At 36.9% G+C, this 21,718-nt stretch overlaps 1 protein-coding gene across 1 annotated transcript in view; it reads right to left on the reverse strand.

Moving 5' to 3' along the window:
* alk (ALK receptor tyrosine kinase) overlaps positions 1 to 21,718 on the reverse strand; it is a gene marked incomplete in the record, with an annotated part of 370,289 nt that overhangs the window by 197,149 nt on the left and 151,422 nt on the right. Inside the window, 1 exon segment of the mRNA XM_014009808.1 lies at positions 8,175 to 8,285. Coding sequence (XP_013865262.1) covers positions 8,175 to 8,285 — 111 coding nt within the window.

Consider the following 21,718-nt stretch of genomic DNA (forward strand, 5'->3'; position numbering starts at 1 on the left):
TCCTTCCTTCCTTCCTTCCTTCCTTCCTTCCTTCCTTCCTTCCTTCCTTCCTTCCTTCTCATTTTTCACTAAATAATTTAAACAGTATGCAATGCTTAAAGTACATGTAAATATATTATGCACATTACAGAAAGCACTCAAATTGAAATATCTTTTTTAAGTTTAAAGCACATACAGACTTTTTTCTCAGAAAAACTGTCATAAATTGTTCTGCATGTTGTGTTTATTTTAAACTAACCTAAGCTATTTCTTATTCTACAATACTCAGACTGCTCAGCACACTGCTCACTAAATAGTTTGCTTTGTTTCAAAGTGAAATTTACATCGAAAAGTGTTCAATGTACGCATTTGATTTAATCAAAGCTTACTTGGAGTTTAAAGAGCTCTGATAGAACAAGCTCAGATAAAGATTTAAACTAATGTGCGAACACTGGAATCCCCCAGAAATGGTGTTTACTGGTTGCACTGATGCTGAGGGTACGACATCGTGCAGCTGTAAAGTGTTATGAGCTTTGTAGAGGGAAATCTAAGGAACGTTTAAAGGCCGTGAATCTGTCACGCTCAGTTAACTCCTACCATCTCTTTTATGGCGTTTCACATTAAGAATGACAATTTTAAAGTTCAATCAAAGAGAGCGATGACCTCATGTGACCTGTAGCTTCTGTGAGAAGAGCCAAAGAGGAGATGATGATGATAATGGGTTGTGATTATGACAGTTTGCATTGACAATCAGGATCAATATTGCCTTTGAACAGTGACACGTCCAGTTTATTTCAGTCTGGTATCATAAAGAAAAACTGCATCAACATTAACTTTATTTATTAAACTATTAAATTTGATTTCGACTATAATCAGAATATTGAAAATAAGTCTTGTAAATGACCTTGTCCTGTGAATGATTTGAGCTCTGCTGCTTCACAACAAACGAGTAAATTACCTGAACAAAGTGTTTTCCAGCTTCAATACTCACAAACATGAGACTGGTTAAAGAGCTTGTCATAACATTACATGTATTTCTAATTATTTCATTTTGCCCAGAGCAAAAAGTAGTGTATTTATTCGTAGCACTAGCAAACATTTCATGAACCAGTTGACAGATGTTAAAGGGGATGTATCATTCAAAATCCACTTCTTTTTTCCCACTGTGTACTTGGAGTCTCTTGGAGTGAGGAAAGTTTTGGTCTATCCTGGAGCTGCATAGATGTCTTTGTATTCTGTTTGGGTCRTGTGTTTTTCAGCCTTGTTTGGTTTAAAAGGGACAGCCTCAAAACGAGTTGATCTGAGACACACCTCAGAAAAGGTGGGGCTTGTGGAGTTACAATAAGGAGGAATTCAGACCAAAGCATTGCAGTTCCACTTTATATAGACCCAAACTGTGTAATGTAAATGTGAAAAAGAAAGATTTACAAGTGTGATATGTCTCCTTTAATTAAACTCRAAGTAATCAGTAAATGTAGATCTGTCACTGATAAACTTTGTGGTCAGCCCAATTCAAAATGACCACCAAAACTAATCAAACTAACACTAAAATATCTAAATTCAGTCAATTGTACTAATATTTTGCTAATATGTGTAGTGGAAGTAGCAGAGATATACATTAGTTTACACAGTGAACAGCATGAAGGCCCTGGGTTCAATCCCCAGTTCGGACCGGCGGGGTCTTTCTGTGTGGAGTTTGTATGTTCTCTTTGTGCTTGTGTGGGTTTTCTCTGGGTACACTGGTTTCCTCTCACATAAAAAAAATGTTCAGTTGCCTTCAGGCCTCAGTTGCAAATGAGATCTGTGGTTTTAATGAGATGTGCCTGGTTAAATAAAGGTCAATGACTTTTAGTGACGCTTAAGTAATCTTCATCTGTACATCTAAAGCTGAGCAACATTTCTGGTCAATCTAGTTCAAGACGGCTGCCACAAGTTATTAAAATCTGCAAACACAAAAATGGTTAAAAGTCAATTTTACTGAATTTTTTAATGTGGTAGTCACTGAGAGTCATTTCAAAAACTTTCTGAGTGCTAAAATACGGAGCACAAAGTCATTTACAACACTGTAAAAAATGAAATGTTGGATTTTCTCAATCATGTTATGTTACCTGGTTCCACTTAACTGAGTTGAATAAATTCAAAGCAGTATACCGGTTTTTTTTAGCCAAAGAACATGAGTACCGTATTTTTCGGACTATAAGCCGCACCCGCCATTTTTTAAAAAATATCCGCGAACATTAACATATAAGCCGCACCGGAATATAAGCCGCACCTCCAACATAAAAAAAACAGTACACCCAAATTTGTCGTCAAAAAAGTGAATTCAACATCAAAACATAAAAAGCAAACCTTTAGGAATTAAAGTTGGAGGAATAAGATTCATATAACTGACCTTATTTTGGTAGTTTTCTTTAACAGTTTCTGGTCCAACAAAACGTCTCATTCATCTTCCTCCGGCGCACTGAAAACATCGAAGTCCTCCTCTTTAGTGTCGGAGTTAAACAAGCTGAGAAAAGCTGCGTCACACAGCGGTATCTGTTCAGTGCTGCTTTGTGTTGCTGTCCTACCGGGGTAATGCTGGCTCTGAAGCTGTGGTGGGAAACCCCTCCGGCTCCAGCATGCGTCACTGCATGGGATTCCTTCCCCGGGGAGTGCAATGAGGAAAAAACAAGTCTGCGGCTCTTCACTCGACGTTTATCCACAAACTGGTCCTGGATTAAGCTCCAAAGTTTTTATCAGTCAGATTCCACCGTGAAAATTGTCTGTTTTATCCCCTTTTATGAGTTTTTGGCCATTGACTATCTTTAAATCGCTGCTTCCTGGTACAACAGTCGGCTCTGGAAGCAATCGCTTTTTTTCTTTTTTCCTTTCTTTTTTGAAGCGAGTGGTTGAAGCAAATGGAGCATAAGAGCCCCCTGGTGGCTGAAGAAAAAAAAATCCATGTATAAGCCGCACCGGACTATAAGCCACATGGTTCAAAGTCCAGGAAAAAAAAGTCGCGGCTTATAGTCCGAAAAATACGGTATGTTGCTTTGAATTTACTCAACTCAGTTAAGTTGAACCAGGTAACATAACATGGTTAAGTAAATCCAACATTTCATTTTTAGAGTGAAGATGTGACCAAATGGCTTAAACTCCGTCCCTTGCCAGCATCAGGTGATTTTCGTTGAAACCCAGAAATGCAGCATGCGATACGCATGTCTTCAATGAATTCTAAGTGCTTTTAATTTTTTCAAAGTGGTTGTTTGRCACAGTTCACAGAGGAGCTGAGAGCTGACAGCGGCCATTTTTCACAGACATATGAATGGATTGATCCCAGGAGTGCAGAGTGATGTGATTATACACTTTAAGAAATAAGATGCTCGAATGGCAGAAGAATGCGGACATCAAGTAAACGGCATCTAACAACCAACGTCTCTTTGTGGCTCAGGACGGAAAGGCGCACTGGGAAATCTCCCCATGGAACCCCTTAAAGGAGATGATGAATTTGTTTACTTTCTGATTACACGGGGATTTTGTCCGGCTCTGCCTATTTATGTATCTGTTTGACTTTTTATGATCAAGATATCCGAAGCAATCTGTCTCCTCGCGAGGAAGCAGGAACCTTCGATCAAAGACAAAGATGAAGAGATGAGTGCTGACTGACTTTTAATAAACAGCAGGGAGGGAAAATTTAAAACAAATAAAACAAACATCCTCCCATTTCTTAAAGGACACAAATCAGCTTAACCAAAATGACTTAATATTGATCACGTCTGCACCAAATGTAATTTGCGTTTATCTCTGGTTTACAAACTCCAGACTCCAGTGGTTCAGGAGATACTTTGTTAGTGGTACAGACAAAAAGACTCGCTCAAACATTTTCAAAAACACCATCACCCTGCTATGCTGTAAGGAAACAAAAATGTTACATTTCAAAGAGTGATTTCAATAGAAAAGGGAAGTTTTGGTCATTTTAATCAAATAAAATGTCCAGAGTTTGGAGGAAGAAGTGTGAGGTTTATCAAAATGTTTGGGCTGAACTGCAGGTGACAGTTTCTGATTTCAGATCAGAGAGGATCAAAGTCAACTTTCAGTTTTCCCATTCCCTGTGAACTCCGCTCACCTCATCCGTTTCATCCACTTTTCAGCATCACAAAGACAGCTGCTGGCAGGGGGTCTGGAGAAGTCCTTCACAAAAGACCCTTGAAGGCTTTGAAGAGATTTAAATAAAACTACTGACAAAAATCAAAACCAGAAAAAAGAAAACTTTCTGCCRTACAGAAGGTTTTCAAACCACTGGACCATCCTGTGAGTTCCCCATTGTTTCAGTCAATAACAGCCTGCAGGCMTTGTAAGCAACAGCAGRAACTTTGTCAGCAAATTCTCATAAYGCGATCATTGAATTTCCATCTTAAAACAGTTCCCACAGATTGATTTAGTACTTTTTTTATCTTAAAACTGCTTGTATTTTTCAAAGTAACATATGACCAGCTAAMAATTTCTGCAGCCAAAGTGTAAACACAGACTGCAGTCAGCTGCTAGCTGTGAAACTGGAAACAGTTTATTAAATAAAAACTGACAACAATGAGGCTCCTTTGTTCTGCTTTTATTAAAATCTTGATACCTTTAAAGTGGTTGTCAGTTTTAATGTCCAGTTTACTCCAGAGTGCAAAYATAAGTGTGTGAGATTAACGATGCCTCAGTCTTTGAGAAAGATGCTGAAAATAGTACGTCTCCGAAGGCCTTTAAACTAATGATCTTAAACCACTGCCTCATCCTTTAGACAGGTCTTTTGTGAATTCTCATACGCAGCGCTGCTAAAGTAACTGAACTCATTTTAAATAGCTGTACRTTTCTGCAGAAATTTAACTTCAATTAATAAAATTAGAAAAAGAATCCCAAAGCTTCTTAACATGCAGCTCATGAATCAGCGTTTCTCAAACTTTACAAAACTATTTATCAAAATTCACCCCTGAAGTAATGTTTCGAATTTTCTGTTAAATCATGACATTTAAGAAAACAGCTAAAGAACTCTCCAACGATGTGTAATATTACTATTTTAGGTATTTTTGCACCAACATCAAGCTGCAGTAGTGTGCATGGCAGTATTTTAAAAATAAAAGCCTGTATGCAGGTTTAAATAAAAATAAAATAAAATTTAAAAACATTAACACCTGTATTCAGCTCTCCTGAAGATCCATATAACACTAAAGTCAGGTTTAAAAGCAGGTCTAAACTGGGKCTGTCTGCTTCACAAACAAGAGCAACAGTGCTTCTGTTTACAGGAACAGATAATAGTTTAATGATACGACTCCACATGAATGCCAAAGCCACCTGCACTACAGCTCTCTGCTTTTTGCCCTTCTACCTCGGAAAATGTTTTATTCCGCTATTGTGTCTCATTACAGCAGAAAAGCCCCACCAGCTGAGCGAGGCAGATGTTCCATTGTGGCGCACAGCAGCTCCTCAAGTGGCCGGCATTCATCTAAGTGTCTGTGTGTTACAACTGGCTGCTGCAGATGAACAAGGACGATCCATCACGACGAGGAAAATCGAAGTGATGAAGATGCAGTTTGGGAAGCTTTTTGTTAAACAGRATTTTGCCCTGCTGCGTTTCTCCATGGGTAAAAAAAAATGCTGCAGATGGAAATGAGGACATTTCTGAGGGTTCGGCTGTTACTGATAATATCATTGACACGACTTGGCAAAAAAAAAAAAAAAGCTCTGAATTTTAAAAAATGAATTTGGGCTGCCCTGCAGTTAAAGGCTGCTAATGGAAGCAGGGAGGCGGTGGAGAGCATGGGGGCAGCTGGTGGCAAGTGTCCAGTCWGTCCATGTTGGCTTTTGTAGCTGCTGACAAATGCCAGCAGACAGCAGATGCTGTGGGGAGAGCAGAGATCTATTGTTGCAGCCTCGAACCATGTTCTCCACGCTACGTTACTGTGAAATATCCTCTTCCAAACAGTATTTTTTACATCACTCTCTGATGCTGTCACATGTAACACAATGCAACACCAGCCACTCATACATAAGTTAAATTCCTGCAAAAAAGTACAAAAAATGTGAGAGAATTTCATGTACCTGAGTAAATTATTTATCCCCAGACACAGAGAACTACACAACTCTGACAATACACATAAAAATAATTGAAGGCCCAGTGTTCCTTGAAGGAATCTGTATTGACCACCACTTTTTTGTGTCAGAACTTTAGGCTAAAAAAAATCGTGCAACAAGTTTGTAGCAATTTTGGTCAAATGTTTGGTCTCATGATACAGCGCTAACAAATTACACTAAAAAAATCTTTATTTTCTACAGTATATTTTTTAAGAAAATATAAGTTTAAACCCAGGAACAAGACAAATGTGATTTTTTACCTAGTGTTTTGCAAAGAGTTCATGKTAAAACATTTACAACCTCAGCAAGTTTTAGCTTAGTAACTGAAAAATTCTCTGCAGTGTCAACATTTTTCAATGAACTGAAGTTGGTTAGTGGAATAGCAAAATTAATCACTTGTAGATGTACAGCTAATAATTACTTCTAATAATTACTTTCTGAAAGTTTCATAAAAATCAACCCAGTGATCCAGTGGATTAGATTCTTTGCTCCCAGACAGAGTTKGTGGTAAAGTTTTAAAAACAGATCAGCACAATCACTTAGTGCTCAGAGTATAACTTGTGGATCAGTCTTGGCTACTAAAAAAAAGTAATTTTAGCTTCACATCTTTAAAATTGACTGAGTTGTAACTATTTATGCTTTGCTAAGATCACTTAGCTGTGATGGGCATCTTGACTGACATTTAAAAATATTCACAGATATCAACCCAGTGATTACTTTCTGAAAGTTTCATTAAAACTTGTTCAGTGAGTCATGAGATATTTAAGCTGGAGGTGCAGCCAAAAACGAACACAAACGGGATAAAAACATTATCGGGCTGCCTTCGGTGGCGGGTGATAAATATTTCCCACTGAAACAGAACCCAGTATAATAAAACCTGTTATGTGGAAAAAACAAGAAAAATGTACATTTGTTCTCGTCTGTCCAATCATCGTTTAATTTGCCTCACTGAACTGTGCCATTATTTGCATTAGCATTTGCAGTCATCTGGCTTTTACTGCCCAGATGTGATCCCTGCTGCTTCAGCCACATCAGGCTCGCTCCACTGATCAGCACCCTGTGAAACTCCTCTATCTGCCAGCACGCCTGAGACAAGAGGTCAGCACAGTCATCGCATGAAAAAAAGTGAAAAATGTATCGCCCGCTGCTGAACACAGATAATGTTTTTTCCCCCTCTGTTTGTACTGTTAGCAAAATATTTCATAACTGAATTTGAATAAAACTTCCCAAAGTAATAAATGCTTCCCATCTAAAACTGTTTAATTTTTTTTGTCAAAATGTTTGCACTTGCAGGCCCATGGAGACTCAATTATTTTAACCAAAACTTTGCAAAGACTCACTTTAAAAGATTAGCACAAAAATCAGTCTCCTTGGAATAAAATTCACAAATAAATAAATAAATAAATGAATAAATAAATAAATAAATACATAAATACAGGAAAGAGAAAGGAAGGATGATGAAAATATTTTGCACGGTACTCATTATGAAGAAACGTAAATGAGAAATGTCTTGATCTGCATTTCAAAAACAATTAGTCTTTACTTCCATGGCGTTATATATTAGAAAAATGCCCAAGAATTTTCATAATTGTTGCAAAGTGTGAACCCATTCAAACACACTCTCCATATATTAGCTTTAGAGAATAAAACGTAAGTTCATACATAATCCTCCTTTTCATAATTTGCGCTGCCCTTGTAGTGTCAAACTCATTAAACATTTTTATTTTTTATCTGAATTCACTTCATCTCTGCTGAATCGTATCGCTTTCCCACCACTTAACACTCGTTTTATCACTTACAACTCGGTGTGTATGTGCGTGTGTGTGTGTGTGTGTGTGTGTGAGCAAGAGAGCAACAATAACAACTTGGATTTATCTGGGTCCTTGAGGGGGGTCACGGACAGCCTGATCAGCACAAAGCGAGCTTTGTGACGTGCCAGGGCTGATGATGGAAGGCAGGCGGGACCCAGACGCTCATGTGCGCTGATGGAGAGCTGATGCCAGGTGTCGAGGCCGATCGGGAACAAAGACTCGGCTGGAGGACGGCGACACCTCGGCCTGTCGGTCTGTCTGAAGACGGCTGACAACAACACGACTCACCTGACTTGGCTACAGTGCTGTTTGGAAAACTCAGGTCGTCCTCGGCCACCCAGGAGAAGCTCCAGTACCCCCGAGGAGTCCCAGCAGCACCCCTGCCGTCCAAAGGTTCACCTGCAACAGCAGATTTTAATTACAGGTAAGCGGGATGAGCTAAGAGAGTGAAACAATTAAAGTGTCAAAAAATTCAGTGAAATAACAATGTATTTATGTTGTGTTTAAAAAGCATCACTGGYTTTCACTGATTTGGCTTTCATACTGTGATATTTTTTACACATTTTTCCTTCTCACTCATGGTTCCAACTGGCTTTGGTACAATTTGGAAATGCAGTATAATTACACATTTTTTAATCACTCATTGTGAAGCAAAGCTCTTTCTGCTGACAATTCTACCACTTTAACTAAGTTYTTTTTAGTGAGGTTGTCTACAGTGCTAATTAGCAGTCAGTGGTTTTATTTGCAGTGGTATGGTTCCTTCATGCAATGTGGCTGATTAATGAATCCTGATGCTGATCAGCCAAGACCGGCAATTCCGCTTCTCCTATCACCCATAAACATATGAAATTAAAAAGTACTAAAATTTACAGTATTGTAAATGATTGCAAAAGTACTACTTGGCATCAAGTCTGACTGAAGTCCTGAGAGATTCAGCTAATCAGCAGCAGAATATGTCAAATACAAAATGAGTGTTTAAACATTGTGTTTGCTTTAACTGCCATGATTTATTTAAGACTAGGATGTTTTAAGATGTTAAAAATTGCATTCTATTCCGAAATGCTTTTATTTGAGTTGTCTAAAATTCAATCWTTGCTGATTTATTTCTGCTGGTGAGACCACTCAGAAACTTGTTCAACAGCTTAATTTAAAATCAAAACTAGCTATCCATTCATTCTTCTAAGTGGAAAGTGAGAAGCTTCTACAAWACAGCATTTCTTTGTCATTTAACATGAAGCATCACGATGAAGAAAGCAAAAGCATCATCTGTAAATAAATTAGGACATTGTCTCTCTGCACTAGAGCCAGAAAAGTCCAAAGAGCTCCATGAATTGGTTATTGGACATCAATAGGCTGCATAATTACCTGAGGGCAGGTTTGTCTRATTCTGTCTGACTCCATCTTCACCTTCCAAACTCAAAGACTAATTATCACCAGATCGAACTGAAGTCTGATACTGTAAAGTAAGAGCAACAACTTTCTCCTATATACACCCCCATCTCACACACACACACACACACACGCATATCTCTCTCACACACACTCTTTTTCATTTTGTCCTTAGTCCATGGATAATTACTGTACAGTCACAGACCGATACGCCTCTGCCGGGAGAGGAGACTTGCATAAATCCCGCAGTCRTTTCAAATGATCCTTAAAGAGCAGCTGATTGTAAGCTCTGCTTTTTATGGGTTCAACACAGCTCATTCTGCTTTTGGCTAAGAAGAGTAAAAATTCTCAAGATTTATGACCACACACCATGACTAATAACGACAAATTAGGATGACTGTTTTAATTTGTTACAACATTCCCCTCCAATTATCTGTTATTTAGTAATGCACCAATTGATTATTGGGCAAATTAAAGTGCCGAAAAATGAGCAGCTACAAGCACGTCAGGTGCTCAGAAATAAAATTCTACTCCCTAGTTTTCCTCATTTTTTACCATAAACACTCCGGCGTTAAAGTCAGTCCAATTCAAGATGGCCACCTTATAGCAGACACAAAAGAACTCAGTCAGTTTGACAACTGCTCAGCTAAGACTTGATGGGGTTCATTCCCAACACATTTGTGCCTAACACGTTTTTCAAGGTTTGATCAAAACAGCTAAACTGCCATAATTTCTTAATATAAAACTGTCTTAGTCTAAAACTCCAGCTTTCTAAGCACAAAAGTTGTCAGGAATTGTCTTTGTTTTATAAGATGATAMACTTTTATACAGTTTTTATTTTTATCTTGAATGTATTTCCTAAACAAACACAATTTGAAAAAAAAAATCTCCCTAATGAATAATTTGGCATCAGCATGGGGTTTATCTAAGCCTGGATGGTTTTCTCTTTATTTGGTAAACTTTTTTTTTACTCTCACTTATTACGTGGCCTCTGAAGCTGACCACGGCCCATGTAAAAGGTTTGGTTCGGGTTCAGCAGGTGTTGATTTAGGGAAAACGGGCCTGGCAGGTTTGAGACTCCATGAGAGGAAGATGCYGGAGCCAACTTCCTGGTTGGCTGCTTGTTGCTGAAAAAGCTTTTGGAAAAAAAGTGATGAGGCGCAGGGGGAAGTGAGTGCCTGACGTAGCAGCTGCTGTGAGAGATGGCTGRCTTCCTGACTGACAGGCAGCTTTGGGTGGACGCGCTGGCCGAGTGACTTTTTATAGAAGAGCTGATTGTGAGGCCTGAAGGCAACATGTCCTGATTTTAGATTAGTGTTCAATTTACTCTATGAATAGTTCAAGAGGGACAACAGAAAACAGTTTCTGTCACTAGAAGGCACTTCCACAGCTACTCCAAAACAAAACCTTTTGATTCAAAGCAAATTTTGCATCTTAATTTAGAAATTAATACTTAAATTTGCCATTTTAAACTTTTATTGTGAATAAATTTGAGATTCAGCACCAGTTCTTCAATTCAGTTTATTTTTCAAAAACGCTCTTAAACTATTTTATTCTCATGAGAATAGATTTTTATACTAAAGAAGTGTGTGGTGATAAAAAAGTATAAAAACAAAAATCAGGTGGTTTTACGTCACACATTTATAACGCAAATATGTTTTAAGCGAATTAATCAACTTTTAAGTCGAAAACTAAAATTTCTGATTGGATAAAGTTTTCTGAGTTCAGTTCACTTTGGCAGATTTAATCTCTAGCAGATGTGAGGAGAAGCTTGTGTTGACTTTTTGTGACTTYAKTAAACTTCTCCTTCAGTGTTCATTCACAGCAGATGTCTTGTGTGTCCACTTTATTGTTGTGTGCTTTAAAAAAAGTTTAACTTGATCAGATGCCCGAGAAACTATTGTCTGCTTTCATTTTAAGACTCTTTTTTTGTACAGTCCACTGACAAAGTAGAACGCAATGTGAATTGTTCTTTTTTCTTACCATGCTTCGATGCTGGCTTTTCCTAGAAGATGCAGTCACCCTCGCAAAATGTTCTGTCTTGCTTTGTCAAACTGGTTTAAAATTAACAATTAAATAGCTTCTTTAGCTATGATCTGTGTGACCTCACTCCTAAATTCATGTGATATTTGATTAGTTAATTTGATTTTGAGTTTTCCTAATAAGCATGAGAACAATGAACACGGGGTACGCGTGGGACATGTCCTTCGCACTTCCTGTATCTGCACTCTGTCCCTCGCTTGTCTCAGCCATTGCAACGGTTTAATCCAGTGTTAGCAAGTGGGAATGGGTTTTTCTGAGCCTTGAACATGCTAGTTAGTTATTTCTAGGAGTAAACCCAGTCCTCTTTCATTTCTGTGCAGACGTTGTGCTCACCTGCTTTCCACACTTTTACAATAAATCCGTATTGCCACCATAGAAAGAGCAAAGCCAGAGAGGAGACAGACCAGAGGCCAGCAGCAAGGACCACGATGCAGCTCTCAGGTGAGGACAGATTATAAMTTGCTGAGAAAAATATACAAATTTCAGGGAGAAACCATGCAGGTATCAGGRCAGGGTTTTCACAGATGTTCTCATTCGCACTCCAAAATATTCATTTTGTTTACTTAAAAAGCAAAAATGGTCATGAATGTTTAAATTTTTCCTTTTTTTTTTCCCTACTCATCATTCAGAGAAGGTGAGCTGTTATGGTCAAAGGTTTTCCATTGCCAGAACTCCGTTGTGGGTTCAACTCCTACATTGGTTTCCAAGTACTAACCAGGCCCAACGCTGCTTAGCTTCTGAAATCAGACGAGAGCTGTTGCGTTCAGGGTGGTATGACCACTAATGTTAAAATGTGTAGTTTATATTTAGACACTTTTGATTTTTCTGTTAATCATAATTTCTTTCCACGTATTTGACTAATGTGTTATTTGTGTTCTCAAAGGCAGGGTTTATGGGTCATGTTTTTCTTCATCTTGATTAATTTTGCTACTTTTTTCATGTCAGTTGTGACTAAAACGTTAATGTGTTTTTGTGTTATCAGTTTCTATCATGCCATTAAATCAAATTACGTGGCTGATTACTCTATTACCTTCTCACTTCCTTTCCATTTTGTGTGCTAAGTAATAATTTGTTTACAGGAATGGTGTTGGGAGATTTCATGTTCAGTGTTGCCTTTTGGCACCTAATGATCTGGCTACTTCCCCTGTCGATGTTGGAGGGTAATTGTGTTAACTCAAACAGAATTTGGCAGCTAAAACTTTAGATTTTGTTAGCATAAAGTTTAAAGAACTAAAGCCAGYCTCCTGCTGTACAGTGGCTGTTAGGGACTTTGTATTTTTAGCCATTAAGGAGAGGTGCGATTGAAAGCGAGAGAATGATAAATCACTCTATAAACCTCTGAAAAATGTGTCCCCCTAACTTCTGAGATGATGGTTACACCCCTGTTAATAAGCATGAGCTTCCCTACTATTCCCATTATTCATATAGAAGTAACTAGATATGTTTGAATTGCAAAAATTGCAACAAACTGAAACTAATTAGGATCAAGAGACATGTAATCCATCCAGTTGAATTAAAAACGATGCAGGAGGGTCAGTTGTTCCAACGCTTTTCATGTTTTGACCCACAAAACAGCAGTGACTTGTCACCCTGGTAATTGCCATTTAAAGTGTAAAGATGTATATTTTTGTATATATGCATGCTTTCACTTTTCCAGTTTAGTGCATTGATAAAATTGTTATTTTAAAATTAATTCAACAATAAAATGTTTCACTGAGTCCATCTCAATCAAATCACAGCTCATTTAGACTGTGTTGCAACATATTTATAAATCACAGAAAAACAAAATATGTTTTGCGGATGACTGAATCCAAGGTTGATAAATCAGTGAAGTCTGTTGTTTAATTAAAAACATTTTAGTGTTTAACATCTACAGATAACGTGTCAGCACAACTTCGCAAAACAATTCTTCTCCCATTGTGGTTTAAATTATTTATGAGCGTGTTTTATTGTTTGATCTATGCCAATGAAAAGACTTGTTGCTTTAATATCTTTCAAAATATATTCATAGAAAACATAAACACATACAATCTCCTGTGCATGTTGAGAGACGGGTTAATAGTCTGACTTTGTTTCACCCACGTTTAGAAAATCTTTCAAATGCCGTGTGGACTGATGCATAAAGATGGAGTCATGTTGTTGCTTTAATATCCCCATGCATGACTATACACGTTACAAAAAAAGAGAAGCATTTGTTAGTAAAAGCAAAARCTCTGTTTTGGTATTTTTCTGTGTTTGCTTGTCTGTTCTGTTGGCTACATGTTTCATGAATCACTGAACAGATGTTAATATTGCAGAAAGCAACCATTGGATGCAACGTTTCAACTTTTGATTTCAAATTCATTCAAACAAAAAAAATTGCAATAACGTGGTCTATTTTACAGATATTGAGCTAAGATTTGGAGSGGTAGTAGCTGAGTCACACAAGAGCTCAAAGATGTGAGATTTTACATGAGATTGAAAAACATTATGCACAAAGTTTGACCACATAACTGTCATTTGTTAACATAAAATGATTTTATTCTAAAACTTATGAAAAGTGGTGAGCAAAATGCTTTTTTTCCCAATTAAGGCAGGGTTATAATAGTTAACAAAAACTAATGAAATAAACTGAATTTGAAAAACAWTAACAGGAACAGTTTTATCTTTTTGCAAAATTAACTAAAGCTAACTGAAATAATAGATAGAATATCCTTCGTTTTAGTGTTTTCAATTTATTTTAGGCTGTGTGGACTGATTAAACAAATACTTTTTTTCTTTAAATTGAGCAGTTTCTCATTAATGACGACAACAAAAGTTGGAAAAAAAGCGGCAAAGTCTGATTTGGGATTTTTTTGAATATGACTGCAGAAAAATAAAAGCAAGTGTCTTGTTGTGGAAACAGGTGATAACATAGGTGGAACAGGCCTTCTTCTTAATGTGAAACAAACTGCACAAATCAAGCTAGCATAAGACGGCTATTGCTAGCTTCTCTCAGAAGCTCCTGTGAAAAAAAGCAACAGCACGACGAGGTAGCACCAAGACGGAGACTATCATCACCATCCTAAAACAATTTCCTAAGTCTTTTCTTGGCAAAATAGAGTTACCCGATTATTTTAGGAAGGTGCCGCTATAACGGACTGTTTTCACAGGCAACCAAATAGCTGCTGAGTTAGCTCACAGGAGCACCTCAAGCTGGATGATGCATTGGCAGATTTGTTTATTAAAACCATAAGAAACTAATACTAGAACTAATGAAAACTGGACTAAACTAAAACTAAGCATTAGAAAAGCAATGATAGCTAATAAAAACTGGCAAATCTACTCTAAAAATGGAGTTGTAAAGTAACTAAGTACAAATGCTTTGTTACTGCACTAGTTTAGCCTACTTTTTTACTTCTATTCCTTACATTTACACACAGTTATCTGTACTTTCTACTCCTTACATTTTTAAAAAAGGCAAGAAGTATGAAGTAGTCATTATTTTTTATTGCATTTTTGCTTGTATTTGTTTTGGCTTGTTATTGTAAAAAAATACTATCCAGATAAATTGCRCTGCACGACACAAATCATGTCACATAGCCTGTGAAACGGGTACAGCTAGACTAGAGCATCCTAATTGTTTTAACATTAACATTTTAATATGGCATTATGGTCATTTTGGTTTGTAGAAAAAATCTTTCTTTGAGGGGGTCACCTCACAACAAATGTCATTATGGAAAATCTTACTGCTCATTTTTACTCAATACTTTTACTTTTAATACTTAAGTACATTTTATGTCAGAAATTTACTTTTGATACTTAAATACAGTAGATATCAGATACTTTCAGACTTCTGCTCAAGCAATATTCTTAGAGGACACTTTAACTTTTACCAAAGTAATATACTTGTACTTTTACTCAAGTATCACTTTGTGGTACTTTAACACTGCTAAAAACCAATCACAACTGAATTAAAAGAAAAAAAATGTCACAACAAAACAAAGCTTAACTATAATGAAAAATCCAAAACTCTTATAACCTTGCTTCAAGAATACCAGACCTTTAATTCCCTTATAGGTAATTTTTTAAACAATCTTCCAAAACCTACAAATAAAGCGACCCAAGAAAAGAAGAAAAGTGCACAGCTCCAAAGGAAGGAGGAGAACAAATACTTTTGAGAGGACAGTAGTAAACATGATGTATGTGCTGCTAGTGGCCTTGGTTTCACAGCTGTGCAATGGTCCAGAAATGAAGGCAATCGTCCATAAAAAGTGGAAGAAAGGTAAGTGTGCAGTTAGAGCTGCAACCTGGTGCAAACTTTACAGAAATCACAAGGATCCTAAAGTGTTTTCACCCAGCAAAAACCAAGAACTTCTCATAAATTTGTCATAAAATAATACCTTGCTGTGGGAAGATCAAAGTTTAAAGATATCTGGAAATGTAACAAAACAACTGGAGAATCAAACAGTTGGAGCTCATTAAAAGGGAAATGAGGAAGTGACTCTTTAAGTATTATGTTTTACTCTTTGGCCCCCTGCATCACTATTGTCCTCCCCTTTTCTCCCATTAATTAAAGATTTACCAAGAGATACATACATTACTGCCTAAATAAATTGATTACCCGTCCAGCCCAGTGACGTGTCATTAAATGCTCGTCAAAGTCTGCCAACGCCGCATCAGGCAGCCGAGGCCTGGGATTGGCTGCTCCCCTTCCACTACAAAAGACGGCATTGATTTCCATCAGTGGAGCCCTCATGTCCACTAAACACTCTGACTTTCATTAAGACCTTCACACTATTCCATGCACGCTTGCTCCCTAAACACACATACACACACAAACCCGCATGTTTGAACAATAATTTGTATTGTTTTACACTGTTGAAGACCTAGCTTCATCAGAAAAGAGTCGGTCGACAGCAAATTATTTGTATCTGGTTTGTGGAAATCTTGTTTAATCAAGAGAAATTGCATTATCTGTTAAAATTCAGGGTGAATGCTGAGTACGGSCTGACTGATGACATTTACTAGGAAAGCTGAAACTGTGTTAAAGATAAAAGTATTAAGATATTAGCTAAAGAGTCACAAAACACTAGCTAAAAATTAACGGTACGAAAAGCCTAGCTGGAAGCTAAAAGCAACAACTAAGGCTAAATAAAAGCTAAAAGTAACAACTGGCTACAATAAACTTAAGGACTTGAAAAACATTAGCTAAATGGAACAAAGGCTATCTAGAAGTTAAAAGGTTGACTAAATAGGAAAAGTAGCAAAACAACAGCTAAAAGTAGCACAAGAAGAAAACACAGCAAGTATGCATAAGCAGATTAATGTCTTTGAAATAATTGAAGCAGAAAACAACAGATGAGACAGGTTATAATGTTGTTAATGTGTCACCTAAACTGTACGTGTTCTTGGCTCAAAGTGTGTGATAGCTTGTTTTTAAGAAGCTTTCTGTTTTTGTCATGTTCTTGGCACAAACCCTGTCTTGTAAACAAGCAGAATTTTTTATTTTAGTTGAAGAATGCAGCTTATTAACTCAGAGTGCTGCCCATGAAACTCAACTTAAGGCCCAAATAAGGCTTCRCTACAGAAAAAAGAAAGAAACAGCCATTTCAACACTCTCTCTGAGAGCTGTCAAAGAATTTTAAAAGCAAGAGGGAAAGATGAATCACAGGCTGCTGATAGAATTGACTGACAGAACGATGGGTAAATGTTAGAAATCAAAGTTTTAGACCAACACCAAAGGAAAGAAAAAAATGAGTTTTTCCTTGTAAATATGTTTCACCAAAAAGATCCTCTTTAATGGTTCACTTTAGATGTTGAACATGGAGCTTCTATAAGGGAATTGCTAATGCAACAACTCGTGATGAAAAACCAACATCAGAGGAATGTATTTTGATGGAACTGAAGATGCTCCAAAGAGTTTTACATTTTAATTTAAACATATGCTTCTCATATTCAGCACMAAATGATATAAGAACGGTCCCGCTTTCAGTGATAGAAGCACTAATTTAATTACGCCGGATGTTCCATAATTTATGTTTTGCTTTTTATCYCAGCCTTTGTTCTGCTGTAAAAGTGTGGGTATCTGGGAAAAAATATTAGGCAATTTAGGATTACGGTTCCATGTTTGACTCTCATTCACATTTGCCTCATTCCCAGATGTCAACATAATGATCCATCTTGTGTGCTGGTAGCGAGGAGCTAATGGATGTCAATGTGACAAACTGCTGTAACAAATTCTCACAGCAGGGCTTTGTCAGGGTGGAGGAAGACAGCCCAAATATTTTGTAAAATTGATGTTTGCGTTTAAGTCCTGTTACAGTTATAAACATGAATGAAGCAGCATCTGACAACTCATCAGGGGACTCAAATGACTCAAAATTGTATTAGATCTAAAAGAAACTACATTTTTGCAAACTTGACATGGCTTAATTTGACAAAGTAAMACCCGCTACTGGATGGTGGTCATTTTATGTCTTCTGTTTTCTCATCATAAAACAGGTTTCACAATAAAWGCCACATTAAAAGCACCAATGTTTATCTAATAAACTGAACACAAACATCTTAGAGTTGTCCTACAGTTTGATTCATTAACACAGTTAGAAGTTACATTAATATTTTTTTTTTGCAATGGAAAATCTTACATTTTTTGTTAAATGAAGTAAAGTAAAACAATATTTTGTCATCCAGAGGATGTCAAAAAATATTTTCTTTTATGTATTTATTTTGTGTACCTTACAAACTCTACAAAATGTGAAGCCATGAAGCCAAAAATGGGTTTRACTTTTGCTCATTCCTGCAATCAGTGAATGTTTTTCAGAAAAGAAATCTCTAAAATTTGTAAAGTCATAGCAAAAATACTTGCAGAAACAGAAAATTATATCGCATTTTTGAAATACAATCCATCATTATGTTTGAAATTCTAAGCCTAACTTGATTGCACTGACTTTAAAAAAAATACATTTCTATTCAAGATCAATTATAGTAATTTTTACAGAGCTATACTGAATTRCATGATTTTATCTTACGTAAAGCAGCAACTGTAAGTGGCTAATGAAACAGAAATGTGAAACAGGTCATGCGGATGCTAAATAAAGTTAAAAAAGCACAAATTCTTGATGAAATCCTGCAGATCTCTGTGCTTATTTTAAGCAGAGGCAGTCAGACTTCATGACAGCTCATGAATGTATTACTCATCCAAGCTGTGATTTTTAAAGGAAACATGCCTKCACCCAACCCACCGTATTGACTTCACAGCAATGACTCAAAGAATTATGTTATGAAGTTATATTTCATGTTGCATGTTTATTTTACATGGGAGGGAGAAGAGATTGCATAATGTTTGATCTTCTAAATGCTCATCATCACTTAACACTGAAATATGAAGGCGGATAATATTTTTATTCATGTCAGCGTGTGCATGTGTTTGTGTGTCTGTTTCTAGAATCYATCATTAACCTTTGGACCAAATTTATTATAACTTGAAGTAACCTTAGGTGCATGTAACTTATCAACTCTTGGAGTCAATTCAATCTAAGATGGCCACCACCACTGCTTTAATAAACAGAAAAAAAATGGTTATAACTCAGTTTTTCATGCACTGAGCTAAATTTTGGTGTTGTAGTAGATGAGACTCATTCAAAGCATATGCCAAGTCTGATATTTTGCAAAAGATTTGCAAAATGTTGTGATTACAACACATCTATAATTTTACAACAGCAGTGAGGGTTATACATTCATTCATGATGAGCTATAATTAGGCTGCTAAAGGCTTTGACTGCTGGAGAACAAACTGACCACATTTCCTCACTCTGCTGCAGTTTGTAGTCACTCTCCTCTACATGCTTGTTTCAAATACTTCTACCATGTGTTTTCTTTGTCTCTYTTCCAGAAGAAAATACACCTGGACCTGTCATTTGTGTTTGTCTGTGTCTCTTTCCTGTCCCCCCAAACCCAGCAGGTTGAGGCAGATGACCGTCCGTCCTGAGCCTGGTTCTTCTGGAGGTTTCTTCCTGTTAAAAGGGATTTTTTTTCTTTCCACTGTTGCCAACGTGCTGCTCAGGATGAGAGACTGTGACAAAGTGAAGATTCAACACAGTCTTCTGGCTTCTTTAGATTTATTGTGTTTTGTGTTCAGTGTCCTGAGAAAACGTTTGTTGTGACTTGGTGCTGTATAAATAAACTGAATTGAATTCAATTATGCCTTTATTTGCTTCAGTGGTGTATGCCATGAAGCAGGGTTTTTTCAGTTCAAAAGGCTCCACGATTATCTTAAAATCCACACATTCTGTAATATGGGGTGCTGAACGTATATAATCAACATACAGTATACTTTAATTGCATATGGCTCGTTCAAGTTTCCATGCGTTGGGGGCGTGGCCATGAGCTGAGAGGTAGAAGAAGCATGGTTTGGCATATTTTCTGAAGATTTAAATCATTTACAGATTTAGATAAATATTTCTGTTATTTATTTAGATTAAAGATGTAGATATAAGATTTAATATATCCATTTATATAGGTTTAGAGTTAAGATTTAGATTAAACATTTAAAATATAATTAGACTTAAGACTTACACATTTTAGATTTAGAAAAAAACAAGCTTTTGATTTAAATTTTAGGTTTAGAAAAAATATATTTAGAAATAAATTTAAGATTTTGACATAAATCTAATATTTGTAGATAGATATAAGAGGCAGAAATAAAATTAATATATAAAATGTAGATATACCATGAATTTAACATTCATATTTAGCATTTCCCACTAAATGTGAGAAAAATGCACTAATTGCAAAGAAAGTGTGCCATATATTTTCCGTTGAATTTTGACATTGGGCACCCAGTATGAGGTTGTTTTCACCATTTGAAAACTAAAGTCAAAACTAATTAAGCGCATTCTAAAACATCTTGAAAAAACTCTGGAACACCCACAGAACTCTACTGAAGATATGTCAAAGGACAAAATGTTAACAAGCTGCAGAGATGATTTASTCATCGCGGCTGCCCTGCTGCTGAGGAATCAGAGAAAAGAGCAGGAATGAGTTGCAGTTCAAGGAAACTGGTGGTGTGAAGATGGGACTGGATGGTTCAAAAAAAAAGAAAGAAGAGAGACATATTTGTGTGGCAAAACGAGCAGCTGATGGTGAAAACAAGAGGTAAGTGGGGGGGTGGCAGGTCAAGAGTCGGGCTGGATTTATAGAGCACTGTTCTGGCTTTTAAAAGCTTGCCYGCATTACATTAACTCCAGTGATTACAGGGGTAGCGGGGAGGTGCTGTGCTAAATCATGCCCACTTTCATCCAGCTGCAGCTCCCTCTTGATGGATTGTGTTTATTAGTGTGGCCTTGTACAGAATCTATGCGACAGAGCTGTGGCCAAATTTCAGAGAACGAGTGTACGACTGTTATTGTGTGGCAATAATTGATTCGCAGTGAGACACAGCCACAGTCGGGCTGTTTCAGCTGAGGGGAGGTTCGATTGTCTCCTTTTCAATAAGATTTTCTCACTTGATCCATGACTTGCAGCGGAGACATCATCACCATCATTGCTGTCTAATGAAACAATGTGTTTACCTGCGTGTCAGAATTTCCTTCTCTTTTATTCTATAATTTACTTTCACTGAGACACAGTCAACGTTGATGGGAGCACTCGATTAGTGAGAGAGCAGAGGAGAGAGATTTAAAGCAAAAATTTTTTTAAAGAATAAGTAAAAGTTTAGTATATTTTTCATTTTCCACATGCAGTGAATTTGCTCACTTGTTAAACTTTTCCTGCATTCACTAAAAACAAACAAAGGCCTAGAATTCCTTGAAGGGATGCATATYACCCACTGTCTTTCATGCCAGAACTTTTATCTAAAATCACTCCGTGATGAGAAGTATTGGCCATCAATGTTACAAAGTAAGATGTGCTGTGATCATGTTTGAAGTTTCAACAAAAATTATTCAGTTGTTACAGAAATATTTGGCTAAAAWACAGACTCTAGGGCTGGGTAATAAAACAATCGTGATATATACGTATCACAATAAACATGCGATCAATTTGAGCAGAAAATATGTCTAATAGAATATTGACAACTTCGTTGTACAGTATTCTGGGAAATGTAGGCTGAAGAAAGGCTTTAGCTGCGTGACCTCTCATGGCTCAGCTAAGCAAGGTTGGTGGCATCAATCAACTCCCTCGCTCTTTGTTATCTTCAACAACCTGTTGAGTAATGTGCAGAAACAGTTTTATGTTTCACCACCGTGAAAGAGGAAAATTCACGTCACAAGTTTGGCAGGATTAATCAGTCATTTTTCTCCCGGTCCTTATTTCAAACAGATAAAACCAACAAAAATAACACTTATATTGTGATATGTGTGTATTTATGTGAGATATGTACACACACACACACACACACACACACACACACACACACACACACACACACACACACACACACA

The sequence above is a fragment of the Austrofundulus limnaeus genome, unplaced genomic scaffold, assembly GCF_001266775.1.
Source record: "Austrofundulus limnaeus strain Quisiro unplaced genomic scaffold, Austrofundulus_limnaeus-1.0 Scaffold2, whole genome shotgun sequence".
In the NCBI taxonomy this organism is placed as follows: Eukaryota; Metazoa; Chordata; class Actinopteri; order Cyprinodontiformes; family Rivulidae; genus Austrofundulus; species Austrofundulus limnaeus.